Consider the following 24,611-nt stretch of genomic DNA (forward strand, 5'->3'; position numbering starts at 1 on the left):
ATAAACAAAAGTTTATTCTCTCACAGTCTAGTAGGCTAGAAGTCCAAATTCAGGGCATTAGCTCTAGGGGAAGAGTTTCTCTGTTGGCTCTGGAGGAAGGTCTTTGTCATCAATCTTCTCCTGGACTAGGAGCTTCTCCATGAAGGAACCCCGGGTCCAAAGGACGTGGTCTGCTCCTGTCACTGCTTTCTTGATGGTGTGAGGTCCCCCTGTCTCTCTGGTTGCTTCTCTCTTTTATATCTCTTGTAAGATAAAAGGTGATACAGAGCACACCCAAGGAAACTCTCTTTACTCTTTACATTGGCTCAGGGATGTGACCTGAGTAAAGGTGTTATAATCCACCTTCATCCTCTTTAACATAACCCAATCTTGCCTCATTAACCACAGGCTGAGATTAGGATTTACAACACTTAGGAAAATTAGAGGACAATCACACAATACTGTGAATCATTGCCTAGCCAAATTGATACACATATTTTGGGGGGACACAATTCAATCTATGACAGGGGGCTTCTTGTTTGTGCACTGCGAGCTCCAAGTGGGTGGGAACTGGGTCTCTTCCACTGTATGGTGCCTGACACAGTGCCTGGCACAGACCAGCGCCCAGTAAACGGCTGCAGTAAAAAGGCAAAGAGTTCTCCCACACAGCTCCAAAGGGAGGCCGCACCTCTGTGGGAGGTCAGGTCTCCTCTCAGGGGGCTGGTCTTTTCCATTGTCATTCATCCTGAGAATTGCTGAGGCCTCAGATCTCAAACCCTGGGGACATAGTTGCCCACCTTTCTCTGGCCTTGATGTCCTTCAAGGGCATAAGATGCCAGGGTGTATGCTCCTGGGTTGTTAGTTGCTGTCAAGTCAATTCTGACTCATGGCAATCCCATATGTGCAGAGCAGAACTGCTCCATAGGGTTTTCAAGGCTGTGACATTTTGGAAACAGATTACTAGGCCTGTCTTCTGAGGAATCTCTGGGTGGGTTCAAACTATGAACCTTTTGGCTAATAGTTAAGAGCTTAACTGTTTGCATCACCCAGGGACTCCATGCTTCTGGGTGAGGGCCCTAATTTGGTGTGCACCCTTTGGAGATAGGCCAGGAAAAGCAGGGCCTTCGAGCCCCAGAGAACAAGCCCTGGCTCCAAAGTTGGATTATCTAATTCCTGCTTGTTATTTGGCTATTTACTCTTGATTTTATGCAGGTCCTTAATAGTTACAACTAACATTGCAAACCCTCATGGCATAATGGTTAAGAGCTATGGCTGCTAACCAAAACGTCGGCAGTTGGAATCCACTAGGCACTCCTTGGAAACTCTATGGGGCAGTTTTACTCTGCCGTATAGGTCACTATGAGTCAGAATCAACTCAACAGCAACGGGTTTGTTTTTTTTTGTTTTTTAACATTGAATTATTGAATGCTCACTATGTGCCAGTCAGGCAGCATGCTAAAACCCTTTTCATTCATTATCTAATATCATAACAACAACCCCTAGGCAGTAGGTACTATTATTATCTCAGTTTACAGAGGAGGAAACTGAGTCACAGAGAGATGAAGAAAAAGCTTCCCTAAGGGCACATAGCTAGGAGGTGACAGAGAAGGACATGAACCCAGGTCTGTGGGATTCCAGAGAATTCTTGACTGTGAGGCTCCACTGACTTATCTGAGAATCCCAGCCTTGTATGTGCTAAAGAACACTACGTAAAGGGTTAGAAGCCTGTGTCTGTTTGGGCCACAGTGTTAAAGGGGATGCATGGCCTCCTCTTCCCCATAGGCCTGCTCAATATGGACATCGGTATCGTGGGGGTGGGGGCCAGGGAAAAGGTCTGGGAACAGGAGATCCAGCCCCCACTTTCCATGAGGATTGGGGAGGGACAGATGGATGGGAGTGGAGGAGACTGGCCTCAGGCTGAATTCTCACATATATTGAGCCCCTACTGTGTGCCAGGCATGTACCCAGAACTGGGAATGAGATTAATTCGACACAGTGCCCTCCCTGAAGGGGCTGGGAGACACATACTTATGTCCCTGGATGTTAACCTTCCAGACAGAGGTGAAATTAACAGGTCTCAAGGGGGTGGGATGCTTGAGACCCACCTCCTTCCAAGGGCAGAAGCCCACTATACTTGCCCCTCTGTGAATGGCCCTGGCCGAGGCAGGACTTTGCTTGGGCTTGAATGGTGAGTGAGCATCACATCACGTCAGGGGGTTCAGCCCCAGCTTCTGCTCTTGGACACAAGCTGCGGAGTTAGGATTTGGGACACAGACAGTGCCCCCACCAACTCTGCTACAAACAGAACTTCTCTGGGGCCCCGGGGCAAGCCAGCTGTGGCAAACATTGGAACTGGGGCTCGAGTAAGCAGGCTAGGGCCCACCCCACCCACACATGCACAAACACTTAACTGCAAAAGAGTTTCTGGATTATAAGAGGGGCTGGGTGGGGGAGGCCTGAGGGGCAGCTGCCTTGGAAGTGCTCCTCACTGTTTTTCTCCATTGTGGGGAGGAGGGCTCCAAGCCTCTTGATGTTATAGCCCTTTTGTGAGCAGCTTTTGTGGTTCACACGCGGTCACTTGTCTGCGGTGCAGGTCTTCCCAGGAGGGCTGGGCTAGCATTGAGGAAGGTGTGCCCACTCACAGACAGTCCCACCTCTCTCCACCAGTGCTGGAACCGGCCCTCCCCTTCAGTGCCATTTGATTTCCAGGCCTTCCTCTTTGCCTTTCCCCTGGAAAGGCCTCCCAAAGTTCAAATGTCCCTGACAGGGCCAGGGCTGTCCTTCCCTTCCCATCCAGAAGGCCTATGCACTTCATGTGCAAACCGTCACCCTGTCCCCAGAGCTCTGTTACATACCCCTTCCCCAGGGCAAGGGGGCTGGCCTTGTATTCTCTATCTGAGGGAGACCACTCTAGTTCCTCTTCAGGGAATGGAGATCTGGCCTCTGCATCTCTGCCTAACCAGAGCAGCAGCTGGAAGCTTTTCTCACTGAGAACAAACTGAGCTCTGGCTCCCCATGCACCCTGAATAGGGATGTCTGAGTTGGGTTTGGAAGGATAGAAGGGAGTTTTTTAGGTAGGTGAGTTTCAGAAGGACGTTCCTGACAGAGAGAGCAGCATGAGAGACAGTATCAGCTGGTTGTGTTCCAGTAGCTGAGGATGGCTTTGGGGGAAAATGAGGGTGTGGGGGTGAGGATGAGGCCGGCAAGAGCCAGATCTTGTTGGATCTTCTCATAGCAAGGGGATTCACAGAAAGACAAAGTGTTTTCTAAGAGGAGTTTATTTTGTTTTCTCATCTAGGTCATCGAGGAGACTGACAAGAAAGCTCTGAACTCCAACTGGAAGAGGGAGGGCAAGGAGGAAGGAGGGAGTCCTGGGAGCTGCTGCTACTCCTCTTCATCCCCTTCTTCCTTCCCACTGGCAAGGGTCTTATGGGCCACGTAGCCCAGACCGGCACCAACCTTGGCCATGACGGCACTGCCGCCACCGGTAGCCCCTGTGAAGCAAGCACAGAAGGGTCACTGGTTTCTGGGAATCCAAATGTCTGGAAATCACTGGTTGAGCCCAAAAAGGCCTTGAGGGGGAAGGCAACGGCTGTGAAGTGAATCTTATTTCCCGCTTACTTGCCTCTCAAATCAGAAATGTGTTTCAGAGAAGAAAAAGACACAACTAATGGCTCAGTCTGTGGAGCTGTACCTCATGTCTGCGAGGAACACACTGTGTTACTAGTAACGCTAATGACAGCCACCTTGTGGAGACCTCACTGTGTGGGTGCTGGGAGGTTCACAAACAAGAAGTCCTTCATCCTTGCTGCAGCCCTGGGACCTATGAGAGGACAACCATCTTATAGCCAACTGGAGAGTGTTCCTAGCCCTGTCTGCTCCCTTCACCCTGTCACTGCAGGGTGTGGTCTGGCCAGGGCCTTCCCCCTGCCCCCTCTGAGAAGGCTCCATGCTGCCCAACTGGTTCACTGGGCTTTTGCCATCCATAACTGAGAGAGAGATGGAGAGTTCAGGGAGCCAGAGGGGGAGTTTGTCAGGGGTGGTTTTTCTCCAGGATTTTAGAGGCCTCAGAAAGAGAGGGAGAGGAGAGGAAATGAGAGATAAGGGAAGGAGGAAGGAAAGGGGAAGGGAGGAGGGAGGGAGGAAAAGAGAAAGGGGAGGGAGGCAAAGGGGGAGAAAGAGGGAAGGAGGAAGAAGGGGGGAGGGGGATGGGGAGGGAAGAATGGGGGAAGGGAAAGGGGAGGTAGGAGGAAAGGGAAGGGGTGGGAGGAGGAGAAGGAGGAAGGTCAGAGGGAGGGGGAGAGACAGAAGTTTTGTATCTTCCTTTTCCATGGTATTCAAGAAACTCAAGTTAAGACCAGGGGTGGTGTGAGATTGATTTGGGTTGTTCGATCGTGTTTCTTTGCCACTATGACTCTCTGAAATCGAGCATGCTAAATGCTAAAGGGGGATGATTTTCCTGGTTTCCAGATGAGGGAACTGAGGTTTGTGGTGACTTGGCCAAAGCATCAGTGGGGCACCAGGCCTCAGAGGCTAAAAGTGAAGCTTCTGAAATCAGACTGTTTGAATTCTGGCCCTGGTACTAACTAGCTGTGAGAACCTGAGTAAATTACTTAAGCCCTCGGTGCCTCTGTTTTCCCACCTGTATGTTGGGGATAATAAGAGTGCCCACCTCACAGGGCTGAATTAGCCAGAGAAAAGGGCTCAGAATAGTACAGAGGACCAGCTGGCCCTGGTGCCGCCGTCTAAGGGCCTGTGCCCCCACTCACCGAGGCTCTGGAGAGTGGCCACCAGGCCTCCAGCAGGCACACCGCCACCGTTCAGCACCGCAGACCAGCTCATCATCCAGGCGGCCATGGAGTTGGCGGCGATGCCGGCACTGGTGAAGCCCAGCACCGGCAACCCCGCGGCCATGAGCCCTGGAGAGAGAGGAGGGGTGAGCGCCCCCGCAGCAGGGTCTCGCCCCACCTGCCCACTCGCGCCCCCAGACGCACCTCCTCCGACCACCATGTAGGGCAGGGCATCCCAGAACCCAGAGCCGCTGTCCTTTGACCTGTCATCGGAGCTCTTGCCTGTTGGGAGAGCGGACAAAGAGGAGTGAAGTGGGGAGGAGGCCACGCACTGTGTCCCGCGCTAAGATCACTCCCAGAGCTGGAAGCCGCCACCCTCCCGTAAAGGAGAGCGGCATAGAAGGGGAGGGACTTTACTCCAAGCACCGTGCCTGGTATGTAGCTGGCATTGAAAACATTTCGGAGGAATGGAGAAATTGACAGAGTAGGAATTCGAACCTGTGACGCTGGCTATAGCAACATTGTGCTGTCCATTGTAACAGCTTCTCGCTTTCAGAGGCACACCAGAGATCCTGAAACTGTGCTCAAACCTCCCTCTCCTTCTTTATCCCACAGAGACTCCCTCCTCCTTCCTACCCACCCCACTGACACCGCCCCCCAGGGCAGAGTTCTTACCTGCCTCCACTCCTAGGCAGGTGAAGAGTAGCAGGTAGCACAGAACGAGCGATACCGCCTTCTGCCGCATGGTGGCGCCGCGCACTGGCTTTGTTGCAGGCCCTGGAGTGCGGGAGAAAGGGAGGGGAAGGACCACAGGCCGTCGGATGGAGCCCAGGACCCTCTCCGGACCTTGGGTTTTCGGATTCCTCACAGCAACAGTGGGAGTGAGGTTTCTGCCTCACGGGGTGGTTAAGAGAATTTAATGAATGAAAGTTCTGGTACGGTGCCTGCACATGGTGAGCCTTTATTATAATTACCAGTGTTCTAGGTTTTGTCATCACTTGGACAGGGTACTAGAGTAATTCCCTTCTCTGGGCCTGTTTATTTATCCTTCAAATGGCGGTATTAATTCAGCCTCCTTCAGAGCGTGGTTGTCATTTAGAAACTGTTCACCATATATTCTTAACACTTAGAAGAGGGCCCGGCACATTAAAAAAAAAAAAAAAAACTTATAGTGACTGTATTGGGTAGTGTAGAACTGTCCCATAGAGTTTCCCAGGCTGTAATCTTTACAAAAGCAGACTGCACATCTTTCCTCTGGCACAGCTGCTGGTGGGTTGAAACGCCGACGTTAGCAGCAGAGTGCTTAACCACTGCGTCACCAGGGCCCCTTACATGGCACATAGAATGTGCTAAAAAAAAAATGGTTGTTAAACTTATTTTTAGAATCCGTTAAGTACCTACAGGTACCAAGCACTGGCCTCACATCAACTTCATTTTTCAGATGAAGAAAGAATAACAGAGCAGTAAAGGAGATTGCCCAAGGTCACACAGCAATAATAATAGTAAAAATGGCCCTTCCATGTACTGAGCAATTACCAGTACTCAGCCCTTTATGGCACAAGGTCACTTATATCCATAACAACTCCATGAGGTAGGTACCATTGTTATCAATCCCTGTGATAGCTAAGGAAACTGAGCTCATAGAGGTTAATACCCCCAAGACTGCTCCACCCACACTTAACAGTCACTCCAGTTAGCTTCATCTGTCTTCAAAGATGACCTTCCTGTCACCTTATCTCCTACAATAACAGGGTTTCAGAAAGTGTCCAGTCCTTTGGGAGATAAGGTGGTTTGATCTCCATTTTACAGATGAGGTAACTAAGGCCCAAAGAGGTGAAGTGACAGGGTTGAGACCACAGAGAGCTGACCTACCACCAGTAAAGTAGGTCTCATGCATTCTGAGACTGTCCTAAAAGCCCCAACCCATCCTCTCAGACCAGTCCCAGCCTAGTGCACTAAAAGGGACCCAGGGAGGTAGCCTGGCAGAGGGTAGCAGCTTGGCATCCCCACCCCATAGCTCCTGGGTTTACCTTGGAAAAGGGAAGAAAGAATCTTCCTGCCCAGGATCTGCTGATGGATGGAGCAGTGGCGAGGAAAAGGCTGTTGGGCTGAAGGCTGGCTTTTTATAATCGATTTGGCTACCCTCCACCCTGCCCCAGGCAGCCAATTGCTGTCAGAGTTTCCATTTCCTGCACTCCTCCTAGTTTCCTTTTCCTGGTCTTCTTCAGCTCTGTGCACCGGCAGCATCTGTGCGCTGCCTGCTGGAAGAAAGATGTAATTCAAGCTGGGAAGAAGGGGAGGGACTTTTCCAAAGCAGGCCACACTGTGGTGGAGTCCATGGCCCTAGTCAGCTTAGTGAAGCCCAACCATCAGTTCCTCCCAGGGCACAGAGGCTTTGCAGGATTCAGTTCAATCAATAATAATATCTGCTATTTATTGAGGACGTGCTGCATGCCAGGACTTGGGCAAAGTGCTCTATGTACATTGTCTGTCTCCAATCCCACAGCAGCCTTGTGAAGTACCATTTACTGTTTAGAATCCCCATTTTGCAGTTGAGGAGATTAAAGCTCTAGAAATGTAGTCATTCTATTCCATTGTTCCCCCCGGATGGCTGCTTCTGGGTATAGGCTTATAAAAAGACTAGTGAACCCCATGCTCACGAGGCCATTGTCACATATCCTTTGCTATAACATGGGTCCCCTTGCCCTAGATGGTACCCTAGATATGAGTCGGAATGGCCTTGAAGGCAATGTTTTTTTTTTTTTTTTTTTGGTCTTAGTGGATTGATCATTGTTTAAGCCTTTGGGTAGTGATGCTTGCAGAGGCACTATGGGTAAGAAGTGCAACCTGTATTTGGAGTACACAGCAATTCCTGTAAATTGCCTTTTCAACTGGAAGGGGTCTGTTGTAATTAACCTGCCACCAGGGGGTTGACTGTTCTACCTGAGTAATATTGCTGTGTTGCTGCCTTCTGCTGGCAGATTGGCTATTTGTTGGTTGTTCCTAGGTCAGCCTTGTAGAGGGAGCCGAAGTTGTTGGACCCATTCATAGACTTCATTCTTGCTACCATGGCCACTCATTTACAGGTCAGTTGCAAAGCAATGTTTTGTTGTTGTGTGCCATCAAGTCAATTCCAACTTACAGTGACCCTGTAGGACAGAGTAGAACTTCTCTACAGAGTTTCCTAGGCTATAAATCTTTACGGGAGCAGGTCGCTAGGTTTATTCTGCAGAGCAGCTGGTGGGTTCAAACTGTCAAATTTTTGGTTGGCAGCAGAGCCCTTAACCATTTCGCCACTAGGGTTCCTTTGCAAAACAATTGTTCTTAGGTGCTGTGGAGTCGATTCCGACTCATAGCTACCCTGTGTACAACAGAGTGAAACACTGTCTGGTCTTGTGCGGTCCTTATGATCGTTGTTATGCAGCCACTGTGTCAATCCATCTCATTGAGGATCTTCCTCTTTTTTGGTGACCATCTACTTTGTGAAGCGTGATATCCTTCTCCAGGACTGATCCCTCCTGATAACACATCCAAAGTATGTGAGATGAAATCTCGCCAACCTCGCTTCTAATTAGCACTCTGGCTGCACCTCCTCCAAGACAGGTCTGTTTGTTCTTTTGGCAGTCCATGGTATATTCAACATTCTTGGCCAACACCATAATTCAAAGGCAGCAATTTTTCTTTTGTCTTCCTCATTCATCGCCCAATGTTTGCACGCATATGAGGTGATTGAAAACACCATGGCTTGGGTCAGGTGCATGTATTTGTCCTTAAAATGACATCTTTGCTTTTTAACACTTCAAAGAGGTCTTTTGCAACAGATTTGCCCAGTGCAATAAGTTGTATGATTGAACGTTGATTGTGGATCCAAGTAAAATGAAATCCTTGACAACTTCAATCTTTTCTCCGTTTATCATGATGTTGCTCTTTGGTCCAGTTGTGAGGATTTTTGTTTTCTTTATGTTGAGGTGTAATCCCTGCTGAAGGCTGTGGTCTTTGATCTTCATCAGTAAGTGCTGCAAGTGCTCTTCAGTTTCAGCGAATAAGGCTGGCTAAATATAGAGGCTGGCTGACATCCACAGGATGTGACATCCTGACCATCTGCTTGTAGAGCCTCCTTTACAGTGGATGGTCTCCAGTGAGCATTAATCAGCATGCTTTGTGCCCACTCCTATACTCATTGCCATTGAATCAATTCTAACTCACAGGCACCCTATAGGAAGAGTAGAACTGCCCCATAGGGTTTCTAAGGCTGTAGTCCTTATGGAAGCAGACTGTCATATTTTTTTCCCACGGGGTGACTGGTGGGCTTGAACCATTGACCTTTAGGTTAACAGCTGAGTGCTTAACTACTGTGCCGCCAGGGCTCTCTCCCACTCCTATAGGTCCACAGACATGCTTCTCCTTGACCAACTAGCCAAACCATTTGCCGCTTAATAAAAATGAGTGTATATCCATATCTCAGCCCATTGCTTCCTCCATGCAAATGGGATGACAAAGAATACTGCTCATAGTGCTGCCCCCTGGAAGGATCATCCTTGTCCTTCAGGGCTACCCCCAAATGGGCTGTAATAGAGTGGTCCAGTTCTAGCTGGTACCAAAATATCATACTGAACTATCTGTAAATTGGATCTGACTCCTTTTCTCCTTCATCAGTTGTTTGCAGGGAACCCTTCATGAGGCCATGGGTATGAGACAAAGGAGAGGTGTCAGGTCAACAGGGTTAGATGCCATGGTAGTCTGGCTGCCTGTTCATTTAATTGACTCATGTCTTCTGGACCCTTTTGAGTTCAGCCTTGAATGTACCATTTCTATCACCGATTGGATTGCTACTGTGCCTGTCTGCTAATACGCATCTTAAGATATACAGCTGCTTGGTGTCCAGTGGTCAGATACTTAATCACTACTGGTACCTATTGACACATCAGGACCTTTTCTTCAAATAGATCATGGTGAGCACGGCCTTACTCTAAAATCCTAGGGATCCTCACTGCCACTCTCTCATTTTGGCTTTCAGAGACTCAGTATAGCATCTTTACCTACTGCAGATACCTCCAACATTGAACCTGCTGGATCATTTAATCCAAAGTGGTAGTATAGCTTGTTTTGTGGCCTAAACCTCCTGTATAGCCCTCTCTTGTCCTGGACCTGACTCACAATTGGCAGCCATCCAGACCACCCAATAAAGGATTGGAGACATATTTCCAAATGTGTATATTCTGTCTCCAAAATCCAAAGAAGTCCACCAGGTACTATGTCTTTTTCTAAGTGATACAATATGTGAGGTGAGATGGCTTGTCCTGGCATGCCCCAAACCACTGAACTCCTAAAAATGTTACCAAGGTGACAGGACCCTGAATCCTCATGTAATTTGTCTTCCATTCTCTGGCAAACATGGTACTTATCTTCCTGTTGTTGTTTTATGCCTTTGAGCCAATTTCAACTCATACTGACCCTATATGACAGAGCAGAACTGCCCCATAGGGTTTCCTAGGCTGTCATCTTTATAGGAGCAGATTGCCCAGTCTCTTCTCCTGCGGAGCCTCTGGGTTGATTTCAACCACCAACCATTCGATTAGCAGCTGAGCACTTAACTATTGCTCCTTTATCACTTCCTGTTCATATCCAGTTAGTATGATGTCATCAGTATAGTGGATCAGCATAATGTTCAGTGGAATTTCAAGGCCATCAAGTCCCTTTAGACTACGTTACAACAGAAAGCTGGAATGTTAAATCCCTGCAAGAGAGAAAGTGAAGGTGCTAAAAGCAAACTGCCTTCGATCATCTCTTCTGATGGGTATTGCAAAGAGAGCATTTGCCAAATCAATAGCCATACGCCAAGTGCCGGTAAAGATACCACACCAGTAGAGTAGCTCTGGTCGGGGCTATCACATGGGTAAGTTTACAGTAGTTCATCCATCATCCACCATGATGCATCTGTTTTCCCAGAGGCCAGATAGGTGAATTGAACGGGCATATGATGAGGAACACAACTTGGACCAAAATATTAAATCAGAAATAAACTGCAGGTCAGTTTTAAGAATTTCCACTTGGCTCTTCCTGTCATAGTAGCCTTCACTCCACAGGTCATGGAACCAATGAGAGGATTCTGTCAGCTTCTATGGAACCTATTGGACTTGAACCAAACTCCATTTATCAGCAGGCCTCCTTTAGCCCCTCCTCTAACCAGAAAACTATGATGGTGTTTTTTGTCTTGTGAATTTCCATGTCGATTCAGACTCTATATCTTTAACAATCTTTGAAAATTCTGAGTATTTTCCTTTTTTGAGCATATAGTTACCCTTGCAAAATTAGTTTCCCTTGCAAATGGCAGCAGATCCCCTTGGGAAAGTATTGGAGAAATATTTACTATACATAATTGTAGGGTCATGGCAGAATCTTTGCTTATTAGGACATGGCCTCTCCTTAGTCAAGGAGGTCTGGTTCTGTGATCTAGCATCTGGATGAAGGACTGTGATTTTCCATTGTGGCAGCTAATGGCAGTCTTCTGCTTATCAGCTCTTGAATTTTTTTTTTAATAAAAATTGAGGCTCACTCCATCAGCTCTTCATCATCCTATACTTATGATCAATTAGCCATAGACCCCTCCAGTCAAGGCATCCTTTTTCCACTCAGGCCTTGCTGCACATGGCAGTAATTATATTCACTTGCCTTTGGATGCTACTTCTGCCATTCTGCAATCTCAACATTACTATTGATATTAGGACCTCAGTTCCATGGCAGCATCTCTTATGCTATTCCCAGCCTATGTAAGACAGACATCACTAGCTTCTTAAAGATACTGGTGTGCTCTTTATCAGCGAGTTTCCTCCAGGCCCCGCTAGAGATCATAGTCAGGTGCTGAGTTCTTAGGTCTTATATTTGTGCTTCAATGAGCTTTCTGGCCTCTTCTCAAATACTATACCATGAAGGTTCCAGCATCTTGACTTCTCTTATTATAGGCCATTATCCTGTCCAGACTTTAAGAAGCCATTCTTTCTTTTTTTTTTTTTTTAATACTTTTTATTGTGCTTTAAGTGAAAGTTTACAAATCAAGTCCGTCTCTCACATATAAACTTATATACACCTTACTACATTCTCCCAATTACTCTCCCCCTAATGAGACAGCTTGCCCCCTTCTTCCAGTTTCTCTTTTGTGACCATTTTGCCAGCTTCTCCCCTCCAGACAGGAGATGCCAACATAGTCTCAAGTGTCCACCTGATGCAAGTAGCTCACTCCTCATCAGCATTTCTCTCCAACCCATCGTCCAGTCCAATCCATGTCTGAGGAGTTGGCTTCGGGAATGGTTCCTGTCCTGGGCCAAGAGAAGGTTTGGGGACCAAGACCTCTGAGGTCCTTCTAGTCTCAGTCGACCATTAAGTCTGGTCTTTTTATGAGAATTTGGGGTCTGCATCCCACTGTTCTCCTGCTTCCTCAGGGGTTCTCTGTTGTGTTCCTTGTCAGGGCAGTCATTGGTTGTGGCCGGGCACCATCTAGTTCTTCTGGTCTCAGGATGATGTAGTTTCTAGTTCATGTAGCCCTTTTGGTCTCTTGGGGTCGTAATTACCTTGTGTCCTTGGTGTTCTTCATTCTCCTTTGATCCACGTGGGTTGAGACAATTGATGCATCTTAGATGGCTGCTTGCTAGCATTTAAGACCCCAGACACCACTCTTCAAAGTGGGATGCAGAATGTTTTCTTAATAGATTTTATTTTGCCAATTGAAGGAAGCCGTTCTTGTAAACTATTAAGACCATGTTTCAACTATCTATTGCTGAATAACAAACTACCCAAAACTTAAAAGTTAAAACAAAAGCAATTTATTATTTCTCACAATCCTGTCTGAATTAGGCTCAGTTGGGTATCATCTACTTCATGTGGTGTTTGCAGGAACTGAAATGTCCAAGATATCTTTTTCAATTCCACAAATGGTACCTCAGTTGGGATGGATGGATGGAACACCTGGGGATTGGTCAGCGTCTGTCTTTCTCAGTGTAGTGTCCCCACATGACTAGCTTGCACTTTCTCACCATATGGTGATCTCACAGTGGAGTTGGATTTCTTACATCATGTTTGGCTTCCAAAAGGGAGGAAACGGAAGCTGCCAGTCCTCTTAAAGACTAAGTCCGGAAATGGAACAGTGGTGCTTCTACCACATTCTGTTGGTTAAGGCAAGTCACAGGCCAGTTTAGATTCCAGGAGAGGGGGAAAATAGGCTCCATCTCTTGATGTGAGCAGTGGCATGTACATAGAAGGAAGGAAAGAATTGGTGGTGACCATCTTTAGAAACTATCTACCAGAGGCCAGCTCCAGGTGTCCTTGCCTGAACATTAAATCCTGACATTAGACAGTACTTCATGTCAATGTATTCTCCACTAGCCAGTCTTATATTCTGCCCTGCCTGACCCTTTCGCCTTCTCACTGCCACGTCTAAAACCCCCAAGATCATTCCTACATGTATTATCCAGGTCTTGCAAATCCTTTGGAATTGCAGGGCTTAAACTTCCTCACTTATGATTTGCTAGGAAATTACCCTTGTTACCTACCTAAAGGCAATGAAGGATGAAGAAAGCAGGTCTTCAGGAGAACAAATGTTACGAGGCACCCATTTAACGAGAAACCATTGCATAGTCTCAATGAGACAGTAAGCTATTTTCCTCTGGCAAGAGGGAAGAGGCTGCATCTACCACCCAGGAGGGCTCAGAAGAATTTGCGAGGTAAAGATTCTTAGGTTTCTCCACCCTAATAGCTCTATCCAAGGTCTCAGGATCCTAGTCTTTTCTCATCGGGGTCTTGACTTCAACATAGGAGACCTACTGATGCTGTGCATTTAGAGTCCTTTGCAGTTCTGCCTCTTATAATTTGATACTAGATCTGATTTTCCACATAGTTTTTCTGCATCATAAGTGAAAGCTTTAATAATTGCAATGCCAACTGCAGGCCAAGGCTATTACAGCTTCACTTATCACCAGCAATGAGGTCCCTATTGCCTTCATACGGGTGGGAAATATAACCACAAAATCACACTTTGAAGATCTATCTGTTTTCTAGGACCTCTTTTGATACTAAATGTCAGCCTATGCTCCCTAGAAAACACAGCTTAGGTGAAAGGTTGAGTGCTAATATTTCCTTGGGGGTTGCAATTCTAAGGAAGTAAAAATGAGGGGAAAAGAGGAGTGAAGCAGAGAAGGGAAAAAAATACAAGGTGGTACATTACTTAGCTGAACATAGCCCCACAAGAATCAGAACCAGTTTCTCAGACACATGAGATCTCTTCAAAGAGATCATATGGAACCACTTGTCTTGGAATAGTCCATAGTGGGAAGGAAGGCTAAGGAATTTTTCTGTCAGCAACTTTTTATCATCCAATTTCATGGCTGCCTACAAGGTCTTAACAGTCTATACTTTAGGGTTGTATAAACTGGTTCCATTGGGCAGTTTCTGAGGAACCCACAGATTCCATAGATCCACTTGGGTCAGACATGAGTGCTCAAGCTGCTGTGGTTCCCACTTTAGCAGGTTTAATGGGGTCCATGCCAAAGTCTAGCACTTTCTTCCCAATGAGATTCATAAAGGCAGTAATGTTTGGAGGTGAAGCAATGATAGTAGCTGCTGCGGGCTTCCATCGGGAGACATCTAAACTGAGCCTGGTACAGTCAGAGTAAAGACTTTGGCATTTACTCTGAGCAATATGGAAAGCTACTGGAGGATTCTGAGCAGAGGTGTGACATGTCTGACTTATGTTTTAGCAGGATCACTCTGGCTGTCTTTAGAGCGCTTTCTGGCAGAAGCATAGGGACTAGTTAGGAGTCAATTGCAATAACCCAGGTGTATCAGTGAGTGTTCTATCACAGAATCAGACCACTAGGAGAGATATAAAATAAGGGATTTATTATAGGGGTTTGACCTTATGCAATTATGGGTGCTGGTTAAACAGTTTATGTACAGCTTTTGCTTGTATGTTTGGTGCTGAAATGAAAGTCAGCAGGACAGGCAAGTGGAAAAAAAGATAACATGAAGTGGGAAAGGGGAAGTTCAAATTGGAACCCATAAGGACAAACTGAAGCCTGCATCAGTCTTTCACCACCTCCAAGCTTCCCACTTCAAAGACATGAATGACTTGCAGGAGAATCTGATTCCCTTAGTAAACATGCACCTAACTCAGGAGTTGGAAAAGCTGAAGGCAGAGATCCAGGATGAGCTGGAGGAGCTGTGGGACCAACTGCTGCCTGACGTCAACAAGGGGAGCCAGCAGATCAACAAGGGGAGCCAGCAGATCAACAAAGACATGCATGAGCTGCAGCAGCACCTGGCTCCACGCTGCCCTTCCAAATGTAAGCAAGGCCACAGCTTCACTTCCACCTCCCAAATCCTATGCAAATCTTCTCCTGTGGCCAATCCTCATCCAGAGTCACTCAGGAAAGGGAATTCTGGGAAACACAGTTCCAGCTTAATTAAGTTGGTGAGATACAAAGCTACCACGCCAAGTGAGAAATTAAGACTGATGGCTTGGACCAGAGTATTGGCAATAGGGGTGTGAAAAGTGCTTGAATTCTGGAGGTATCTTAAATGTCCCTCGCTGTGTGAATTTGTTTGGTTTCTGAGCTTGGATGGTGAATTTGGATGCAAGGGTAGTCATGTCCCTTGAGTTTGATTAGGGAGAAGCAAGCAGACCTACCACTCCCATTTGCAGTGCCTGGGGCAAAGATACAAATGGAGACTCATAAATACTTTAAAACTATAAATCAAGGCACCAAACTATTAAAAAAGATACATTCCCTCCTCAGACCTTAACTAATGTGCCTTTATAATGACAAGATAAAAACAAGCGTAGATCTATAGTTTTGTATGACAGAAAGTCTATCAAATGACTGAACTTAATTTGGATGAGGAATAAAGATAATATGTACACAATTAATAACTTATATATTTACTCTCTATGAGAAAAAAAAAGATCAACCCCCTGACATTAGGAGGCCAATCTAGCACCCACAATGAGGTTAGGCTATTCTCCTGTTGAACATAATGAGCTCACAGAATACCAGTCTCAGACAAGGTTACTCTGAGACTGTGATAAAATGAGACAAAATAAGGCCACTTCATAATTTTGTGTAAACACATACAACAACAAGGCCACTGTGTCATCCACAAAATGCCAAACACCCCCCTCTCTTGATTAAAATGAATGACTGCCGCTTCTTATCAATTATACTTTTACCCTTGTACTGGTTTCCCCTTCCTATAGATGAGATTTATCGAGATTCCCAATCATAGAATTGTCCTTGCTTTCTGACATCCAATATAGAACAATCCCGTGCTTCCTTAGACCTCCCCCCGAATCCCTCAAACCCAGCCCAAATCCTATAATAGATTCTAATGCTGTCTTACTGAGACACTCCATGATTTCTGATAGTGTGTATTCGCCCTCATTGCAACAAATAGTAACTCCAACTTGCTTAACTACAGGTGTGTTCCTGGTGGTTTTTGGCCAAAGGGACTTGACATGTAGAATATATTTTTCTTGACTTCATTTCATCAAAATCTAAATAAAGTTTTATTGGAATACAACCACACTCATTTGATTATGTATTGTCTCTGGCTGCTTTCATGCTGCAGTGGTAGAGTTGAGTAGTTGAGACAGAGACCATAGTGGCCCATAAAGCCTAAAATATTCACTTACTCGCCCTCACAGAAAAAATTTTCCACACCCTGATCTAAATAATTACAACTAAAATGTAATTGTTTCAAAGTACACAAAAAAGGTAACTATATTTTAATCAAAAAACTAAAAATAAATATGAAAAAATTTAATGTTTCATATTTTTTTAAAAGTCACAAGATTTACTCCAAAATGTTCAAAAGCAAAAATGTAAAAAGCAAAAATGTAATTAATATGAATTTTAAAATCAAAATTATTTAGAACTGACATTTTGCTTTTGAAAATGTAATCAAATCTTATTCATTTTTAAAAATATAACTTTCCCTTAACCACAAAAAGACAATCCAATCAAAAAATAGGCAAATGACTTGAATAAACATTTCACCAAAGAGGACATTCAAGTGGCCACCAAGCACATGAAAAAATGGTCAACATCATTAGCCATCAGAGAGATGCAAATCAAAACCACAGTAAGATACCATTTCACTCTCACTAGGATGTCTAAGATAAAAGACAGAAAATAACAAATGTTGGTGAGGTTGTGGGGAATTTGGAACCCTTATCCATCGGCTCATTTTACTTGAATCCACAGTCAACGCCATGGAAGCAGCAGTCAAGAAATCAAACAATGTATTACATTGGGCGGATCTGCTGCAAAAGACCTGTTTAAAGTGTTAAAAAGCAAAGACGTCACTTTGAGGGCTAAGGTGTGCCTGACCTAAGCCATGGTATTTTCAGTCACCTCATATGCGTGTGACAGTTGGACAATGATGCATGTGAAAGTTGGACAATGAATAAGAAAGACCAAATAAGAATAGATGCATTCGAATTATGGTGTTGGCAAAGAATATTGAGCATACCATGGACTGCCAGAAGAACCAACAAATCTGTCTCGGAAGAAGAATATCCAGAATGCTCTTTGGAAGTGAGGATGGAGAGACTTCGTCTCACATACTTTGGACCTGTTATCAGGAGGGATCAGCCCCTGGAGAGGGACATGATCCCTGCTAAAAAAGAGAGTCATTGAAAAAGGGGAAGACAATCAGATGGATTGACACAGTGGCTGCAATGATGGGCTGAAACATAGCAAGGATTGTGAGTATGGCCCAGGACCTGGCAGTTTTTCATTCTGTTGTACATAGTGTCGCTGTGAGTCGAAACTGACTTGATGGCAGCTAACAACAACAACAATTCATTGCTGGTAGGAATGCAAAATGATACAGCCATTGTGGAAAACGGTGGGGCAGTTCCTCAAAAACTAAAAATAGAACTACCATACAGCCCAGCAATTCCACTCCTAGGTATAAACCCAAAAGACTTGAAAGCAGAGACTCAGATAGGTGCTTGTACACCAGTGTTCATTGCAGCACTATTTGCAATAACCAAAAGGTAGAAACAACCTAGATGCCCAACAATGGATGAATGGCTAAATAAAATGTGGTACATACATACAAGGGAATACTACACAGCCAGCAATAAAATATAAGACCTCACTTAAATAAAAAGACAAAGCATAGTGGTTAAGAGCTCGACTGCAAACCAAAAGGTTGGCAGCTCAAATTCACCAGCTGTTCCTTGGAAACCCTATGGGGCAGTTCTACTCTGTCCTGTAGGGTCACTATGAGTTGAAATGGACTCAACAGCAACAGGTTTGGTCTTTGGGGTTTTTTTTTTTTTTGGTATATAAAAAGGCAAGAACAGGTATAGGGACCAAAGTTTATTAGTGGTTACCAGGAGCAGAAAGGGGCGGGGGGCGGGGGGAAGAGGAGGTTTGACTTTCAGTTTGCTGTGATGGGAAAATTGCATTGATATAGGGAAGGATTGCACAGCTGATTAATGTAATTGCTGTCAATGAGTTCTACACCTATAAAAAGTTGAAATGGCACAAGTTGTGTGATAGACATATATACAACAATAACACACACAAAAAATTGTGGCAGCTGAAGTTGCTTACGTACAACCAAACACCTCATGGGATTTGATTTCTTGGTTTGGGTGTTTAGGATCATGATTTCATGGGACATCCCAGTTCATTGGTTTAATACTGTGTTTAGTGCCTCTGTCCTACCTCCTAGTTTGTTGTGTTGTGCCTGGGGTCTTAAAAGCTTGTGAGTACCCTTCCAAGGTACAACAATCGGTCTCTATTTGCCTGGAGCAACAAAAAAAAGGAGAGTTGGGAATGAGGGGAAGAAATGGAAAGTGTGACTAATTGCCTCCATGAATAACTGCTGCCTTTGCTATGAGACCAAAACTGGATGATGCCTTGCTAACATTATTGAACATTTTGATCAAAGATTCCATAGAAAAATCCTGATGAAAAGGGGGAAAATGCAAAACAGAATTTCAAATTCTCATGGACTCCAGACTCTCTGGAGTCATGGAAGCTGGATGAACCCCTGAAGCTATTGCTCTGAGATAATCTTTAAACCTTAAACCAAATGTCCCCTGAAGTCTCCTTAAAACCAAACAATAGTTTAGCTTAACTAGTAAAGAATGTCTACCTTGAGTACTGTGCTCTTTTAACACCTATCTATAAGGGATCAAATTGACAACAGCAACTCAAAAGATTAAATAGGAAACTTAGGGGGCAATGAGTTTATGTTAATGGGGAAGGAAAAGATGGGCGAGAATGGTTGTACAACTCAAAGAATGTAGTTAATGTTACTTAATTGTACATGTAAAAATTGTTGAATTGGCGTATGCTCTGCTGTCTACATTCTCAACAATAACAACAACAAAAAAATAAAACAAATTACAAAAAAATATAACTTTCTGCCATTCCAGTGTTCGATATCCATTTAATTGCCAATGTAAAGAATTGATGCACACGGTACATCCAGATTTACACATACACAGATGAGTAATAAAAAAAACGTTCAATTGTAAAACATTGCTCAGCTGCTATATGCAACTGTTGTGAATACCAAGGTGTCTTAGTTTCCTAGTGCTGGGGTAGCAGAAATACTGCAAATGGGTGGCTTTCAAGGATAGAAATTTGTTTTCTCACAGTTCTGGAAGCTAGAAGTCCAAATTCAGGGTGTTAGCTCTAGGGGCAGACACTCTTTCTCTGTCAGCTATAGGGGAAAATGTTTGTCTCTTACAGAGTTTCTGTAGCCCTGGTGTTCCTTGGCTGCTTCCTTGGTCCTTGATGATCTTCACGTGGCATCTGTCTTATGTGCTTGCTTCTCTGTCTAATTTTTTTTTTTTTTTTAGTATCTCAGATGTGAGTAGGTTTAAGACACACTGTACATTAGTATGCCCTCATTAACATAATATTAGATTGCATAATGGGAGGAAATTACATTACATTCACAGGTATAAAAAAGAAACAAAATGAAACCCATTGCTCTGTTTGCATCTCATGTTTTTTTTTTTTTTTTAATAAATAATGGAATAAGGGGGGAAAGAAAACAAAGTTCCAGCTCATAGCGACCCTACATACAACAGAAGGAAACACTACTTGTTCCTACACCATCCTCATGATCGTTGTTATGCTTGAGCCCATTGTTGCAGCCACTGTGTCGATCCATTTCATTGAGGGTCTTCCTCTTTTTTGCTGACGCTTTACTTTACCAAGCATGATGACCTTCTCCAGGGACTGGTCCTTCCTGATAACATGACCAAAGTACTTGAGATGAAATCTGGCCATTCTTGTTTCTAAGGAGCATTGTGATTGTACTTCTTCTAAGACACATTTGTTCTGTCTTTTGGCACTCCATGGTATATTCAACATTCTTCACCAACACCATAACTCAAAGGCGGCTTCTTTGGTCTTCTTTGTTCATTGTCCAGCTTTCACATGCATATGAAGTGATTGAAATCACCATGGCTTGGGTCAGGTGCACCTTAGTCCTTAAAATGACATCTTTACTTTTTAACACTTTAAAGAGGACCTTTGCAGCAGATTTGCCCGATGCAATAAGTCAGTTGATTTCTTTTTTTTTTTTTTTATAATTTTTATTGTGCTTTAAGTGAGAATTTACAAATCAAGTCAGTCTCTCACATAAAAACTTATATACACCTGGCTACATACTCCCAATTACTCTCCCCCTAATGAGACAGCTCGCTCCCTCCCTCCACTCTCTCTTTTCCTGTCCATTTCAACAGCTTCTAACCCCCTCCACCCTCTCATCTCTTCTCCAGGCAGGAGATGCCAACGTAGTCTCAAGTGTCCACCTGATCCAAGAGGCTCACTGCTCGCCAGCATCCGTCTCCAACCCTTTGTCCAGTCCAATCTATGTCTGAAGAGTTGGCTTCGGGAATGGTTCCTGTCCTGGGCCAACAGGAGGTCTGGGGCCATGACCACCGGGGTCCTTCCAGTCTCAGTCAGACCATTAAGTCTGGTCTTTTTATGAGAATTTGGGGTCTGCATGCCACTGGTGTCCTCCTTCCTCAGGGGTTCTCTGTTGTGTTCCCTGTCAGGGCAGTCATCAGTGGTAGCCGGGCACCATCTAGTTCTTCTGGTCTCAGGATGATGTAGTCTCTGGCTCATATAGCCCTTTCTGTCTCTTGGGCTCGTGATTACCTTGTGTCCTTGGTGTTCTTCATTCTCCTTTGATCCACGTGGGTTGAGACCAATTGATGCATCTTAGATGGCTGCTTGCTAGCATTTAAGACCCCAGACACCACTCTTCAAAGTGGGATGCAGAATGTTTTCTTAATAGATTTTATTATGCCAGTTGACTTAGATGTCCCCTGAAATGATGGTCCCCAAACCCCTGCCCCTGCTACACTGGCCTTCGAAGCATTCAGTTTATTGAGGAAACTTCTTTGCTTTTAGTTTAGTCCAGTTTTGCTGACCTCTCCTGTATTGCGTGTTGTCTTTCCCTTCACCTAAAGTAGTTCTTATCTACCAGCTAGTTAGTGAATACCCCTTTCCCACCCTTCCACCCGCCCCCCTCTCGTAACGACAAAAGAATGTTTTCTTCTCAGTTTAAACTATTTCTCAAGCTCTTGTAATAGTGGTCTTATACAATATTTGTCCTTTTGCAACTGACTAATTTCACTTAGCATAAAGCCTTCCAGGTTCCTGCATGTTATGAAATGTTTCACAGATTCCTCACTGTTCTTTATCGATGTGTAGTATTCCATTGTGTGAATATACCATAATTTATTTATCCATTCATCTGTTGATGGACACCTTGGTTGCTTCCATCTTTTTGCTATTGTAAACAGTGCTGCAGTAAACATGGGTGTGTATATATCTGTTCGTGTAAAGGCTCTTATTTCTCTAGGATGTATTCCGAGGAGTGGGATTGCTGGATCGTATGGTAGTTCTATTTCTAGCTTTTTAAGGAAGCACGAAATTGATTTCCAAAGTGGTTGTACCATTTGACATTCCCACCAGCAGTGTAGAAGTGTTCCAATCTCTCCACAGCCTCTTCAACATTTATTATTTTGTGTTTTTTGGATTAATGCCAGCCTTGTTGGAGTAAAATGAAATCTCATTGTAGTTTTGATCTGCATTTCTGTAATGGCTAATGATCGTGAACATTCCCTCATGTATCTGTTAGCTACCTGAATGTCTTCTTTAGTGAAGTGTCTATTCATATCTTTTGCCCATTTTTTAATAGGGTTGTTTGTCTTCTGTAGTTGAGTTTTTGCAGTATCATGTAGATTTTAGAGATCAGACTCTGATCGGAAATGTCATAGCTAAAAACTTTTTCCCAGTCTGTAGGTAGTCTTTCTACTCTTTTGGTGAAGTCTTTGGCTGAGCATAGGTGTTTGATTTTTAGGAGCTCCCAGTTATCTAGTTTTTCTTCTGCATTCTTAATAATGTTTTCTATACTGTCTATGCTATGTATTAGGATTCCTAACATTGTCCCTATTTTTTCTTCCATGATCTTTATCATTTCAGATTTTATATTTAGGCCTTTGATTCATTTCAAGCTCGTTTTTGTGCATGGAGTGAGGTATGGGCCTTGTTGAGTGTTTTTTTGCAGGTGGATATCCAGTTATGCCAGCACCATTTGTTAAAAAGACTGTCTTTCCCCCATTTCACTGTTTTGGGGCCTTTGTCAAATATCAACTGGTCATATGTGGATGGATTTATGTCTGGATTCTCAGTTCTGTTCCATTGGTCTATATATCTGTTGTTGTACCTGTGCCAGGCTGTTTTGACTACTGTGGCAGTATCCCAGTAAACTCATCGAGTATAATGGGTTCTAAAATCAGGTAAAGTAAGGCCTCCCACTTTGTTCTTCTTTTTCAGTAATGCCTTATTTATCTGGGGCCTCTTTCCCTTCCATATGAAGTTGGTGATTTGTTTCTCCATCTCATTAAAGAATGTCGTTGGGATTTGGATCAGAATTGCATCAAATGTATAGATCGCTTTTGGTAGAATAGATATTTTATAAAGTTAAGTCTTCCTATCCATGAGCAAGGTAAGTTTTTCCACTTATGTAAGTCTCTTTTGGTTTCTTGCAGAAGTGTACTGTAGTTATCTTTGTATAAGTCTTTTACACCTCTGGTAAGATTTATTCCTAAGTATTTTATCTTCTTGGGGGCTACTGTAAATGGCATTGATGTGGTGATTTCCTCTTTGATGTTCTTTTTGTTGGTGTAGAGGAATCCAACTGATTTTTGTATGTTTATCTTGTATCCTGATACTCTGCTGAACTCTTCTATCAGTTTCAGCGGTTTTCTGGAGGATTCCTTAGAGTTTTCTGTGTATAAGATCATGTCATCTGCAAATAGAGATACTTTGACTTCTTCCTTGCCAATCTGGATGCCCTTTATTTCTTTATCTAGCCTAATTGCTCTGGCTAGGACTTCCAACACAATGTTGAATAAGAGCGGTGATAAAGGGCATCCTTGTCTGGTTCCTGATCTCAGTGGGAATGCTTTCAGGCTCTCTCCATTTAGGGTGATGTTGGCTGTTGGCTTTGTATAAATGCCCTTTATTATGTTGAGGAATTTTCCTTCTATTCCTATTTTGCTGAGAGTTTTTATCATGAATGGGTGTTGAACTTTATCAAATGCCTTTTCCGCATCAATTGATAAAATCGTGATTCTTATCTTTTTTTTATTTATGTGGTGGATTACATTAATTGTTTTTCTAATGTTGAACCACCCCTGCATACCTGATATGAATCCCACTTGGTCATGGTGGATTATTTTTTTTATATATTGTTGAGTTCTATTGGCTAGAATTTTGTTGAAGATTTTTGCATCTATGTTCACGAGGGATATAGGTCTATAATTTTCTTTTTTTGTGGTGTCTTTACCTGGTTTTGGTATCAGGGATACAGTGGCTTCATAAAATGAGTTTGGTAGTATTCCGTCCTTTTCTATGCTCTGAAATACCTTTAGTAGTAGTGGTGTTAACTCTCCTCGGAAAGTTTGGTAGAACTCTGCAGTGAAGCTGTCCGGACCAGGGCTTTTTTTTGTTGGGAGTTTTTTGATTACCTTTACAATCTCTTCTTTTGTTATGGGTCTATTTAGTTGTTCTACCTCTGTTTGTGTTAGTTTAGATAGGTAGTGTGTTTCTAGGAATTCGTTCATTTCTTCTAGGTTTTCAAATTTGTTAGAGTACAATTTTTCATAGTAATCTGATATGATTCTTTTAATTTCAGTTGGGTCTGTTGTAATATCACCCATCTCATTTCTTATTTGTGTTATTTGCTTCTTCTCCTGTTTTTCTTTTGTCAGTTTGGCCAGTGGTTTATCAATTTTGTTGATTTTTCAAAAAACTAGCTTTTGGTCTTGTTAATTCTTTCAATTGTTTTTCTGTTTTCAATTTCATTTAGTTCAGCCCTAATTTTTATTATTTGTTTTCTTCTGGTGCCTGTGGATTTCTTTTGTTGCTCTCTTTCTATTTGTTCAAGTTGTAGGGATAATTCTTTTATTTTGGCCCTTTCTTCTTTTTGGATGTGTGCATTTATTGATATAAATTGGCCTCTGAGCACCACTTTTGCTGTGTCCCAAATGTTCTGATAGGAAGTGTTTTCATTCTCATTGGATTCTATGAATTTCTTTATTCCATCCTTTATGTCTTCTGTAATCCAGTCTTTTCTGAGCAGAGTATTGTTCAGTTTCCAAGTGTTTGATTTCTTTTCCCTGCTTTTCCTGTTATTGATTTCCACTTTTATGGCCTTATGGTCAGAGAAGATGCTTTGTAATATTTCAATGTTTCAGACTCTGCTAAGGCTTGATTTGTGACCTATTTATTTGGTCTATTCTGC

The 24,611-nt window shown here is 43.8% G+C and overlaps 1 protein-coding gene across 2 annotated transcripts in view; it reads right to left on the reverse strand.

The window, feature by feature from the left end:
• Positions 1-3,239: 3,239 nt before the first annotated feature.
• The window catches only part of LOC126072784 (interferon alpha-inducible protein 6-like), an 88,585-nt gene continuing 67,213 nt past the window's right edge, over positions 3,240-24,611 (reverse strand). The window contains exons 1-5 of one of the 2 annotated variants that reach the window (XM_049878432.1): positions 6,800-6,904; positions 5,445-5,546; positions 4,974-5,051; positions 4,749-4,898; positions 3,240-3,473 (exon numbers count right to left, since the gene is read on the reverse strand). In XM_049878432.1, coding sequence (XP_049734389.1) covers positions 3,364-3,473; positions 4,749-4,898; positions 4,974-5,051; positions 5,445-5,514 — 408 coding nt within the window. In that variant the 5' untranslated portion in view covers positions 5,515-5,546; positions 6,800-6,904 and the 3' untranslated portion in view covers positions 3,240-3,363. Of the gene's footprint in view, positions 3,474-4,748; positions 4,899-4,973; positions 5,052-5,444; positions 5,547-6,799; positions 6,905-24,611 lie in introns of those variants that run through there. The other variant, XM_049878433.1, reaches the window with a different exon arrangement.

This window comes from Elephas maximus, chromosome 3, assembly GCF_024166365.1.
Source record: "Elephas maximus indicus isolate mEleMax1 chromosome 3, mEleMax1 primary haplotype, whole genome shotgun sequence".
In the NCBI taxonomy this organism is placed as follows: Eukaryota; Metazoa; Chordata; class Mammalia; order Proboscidea; family Elephantidae; genus Elephas; species Elephas maximus.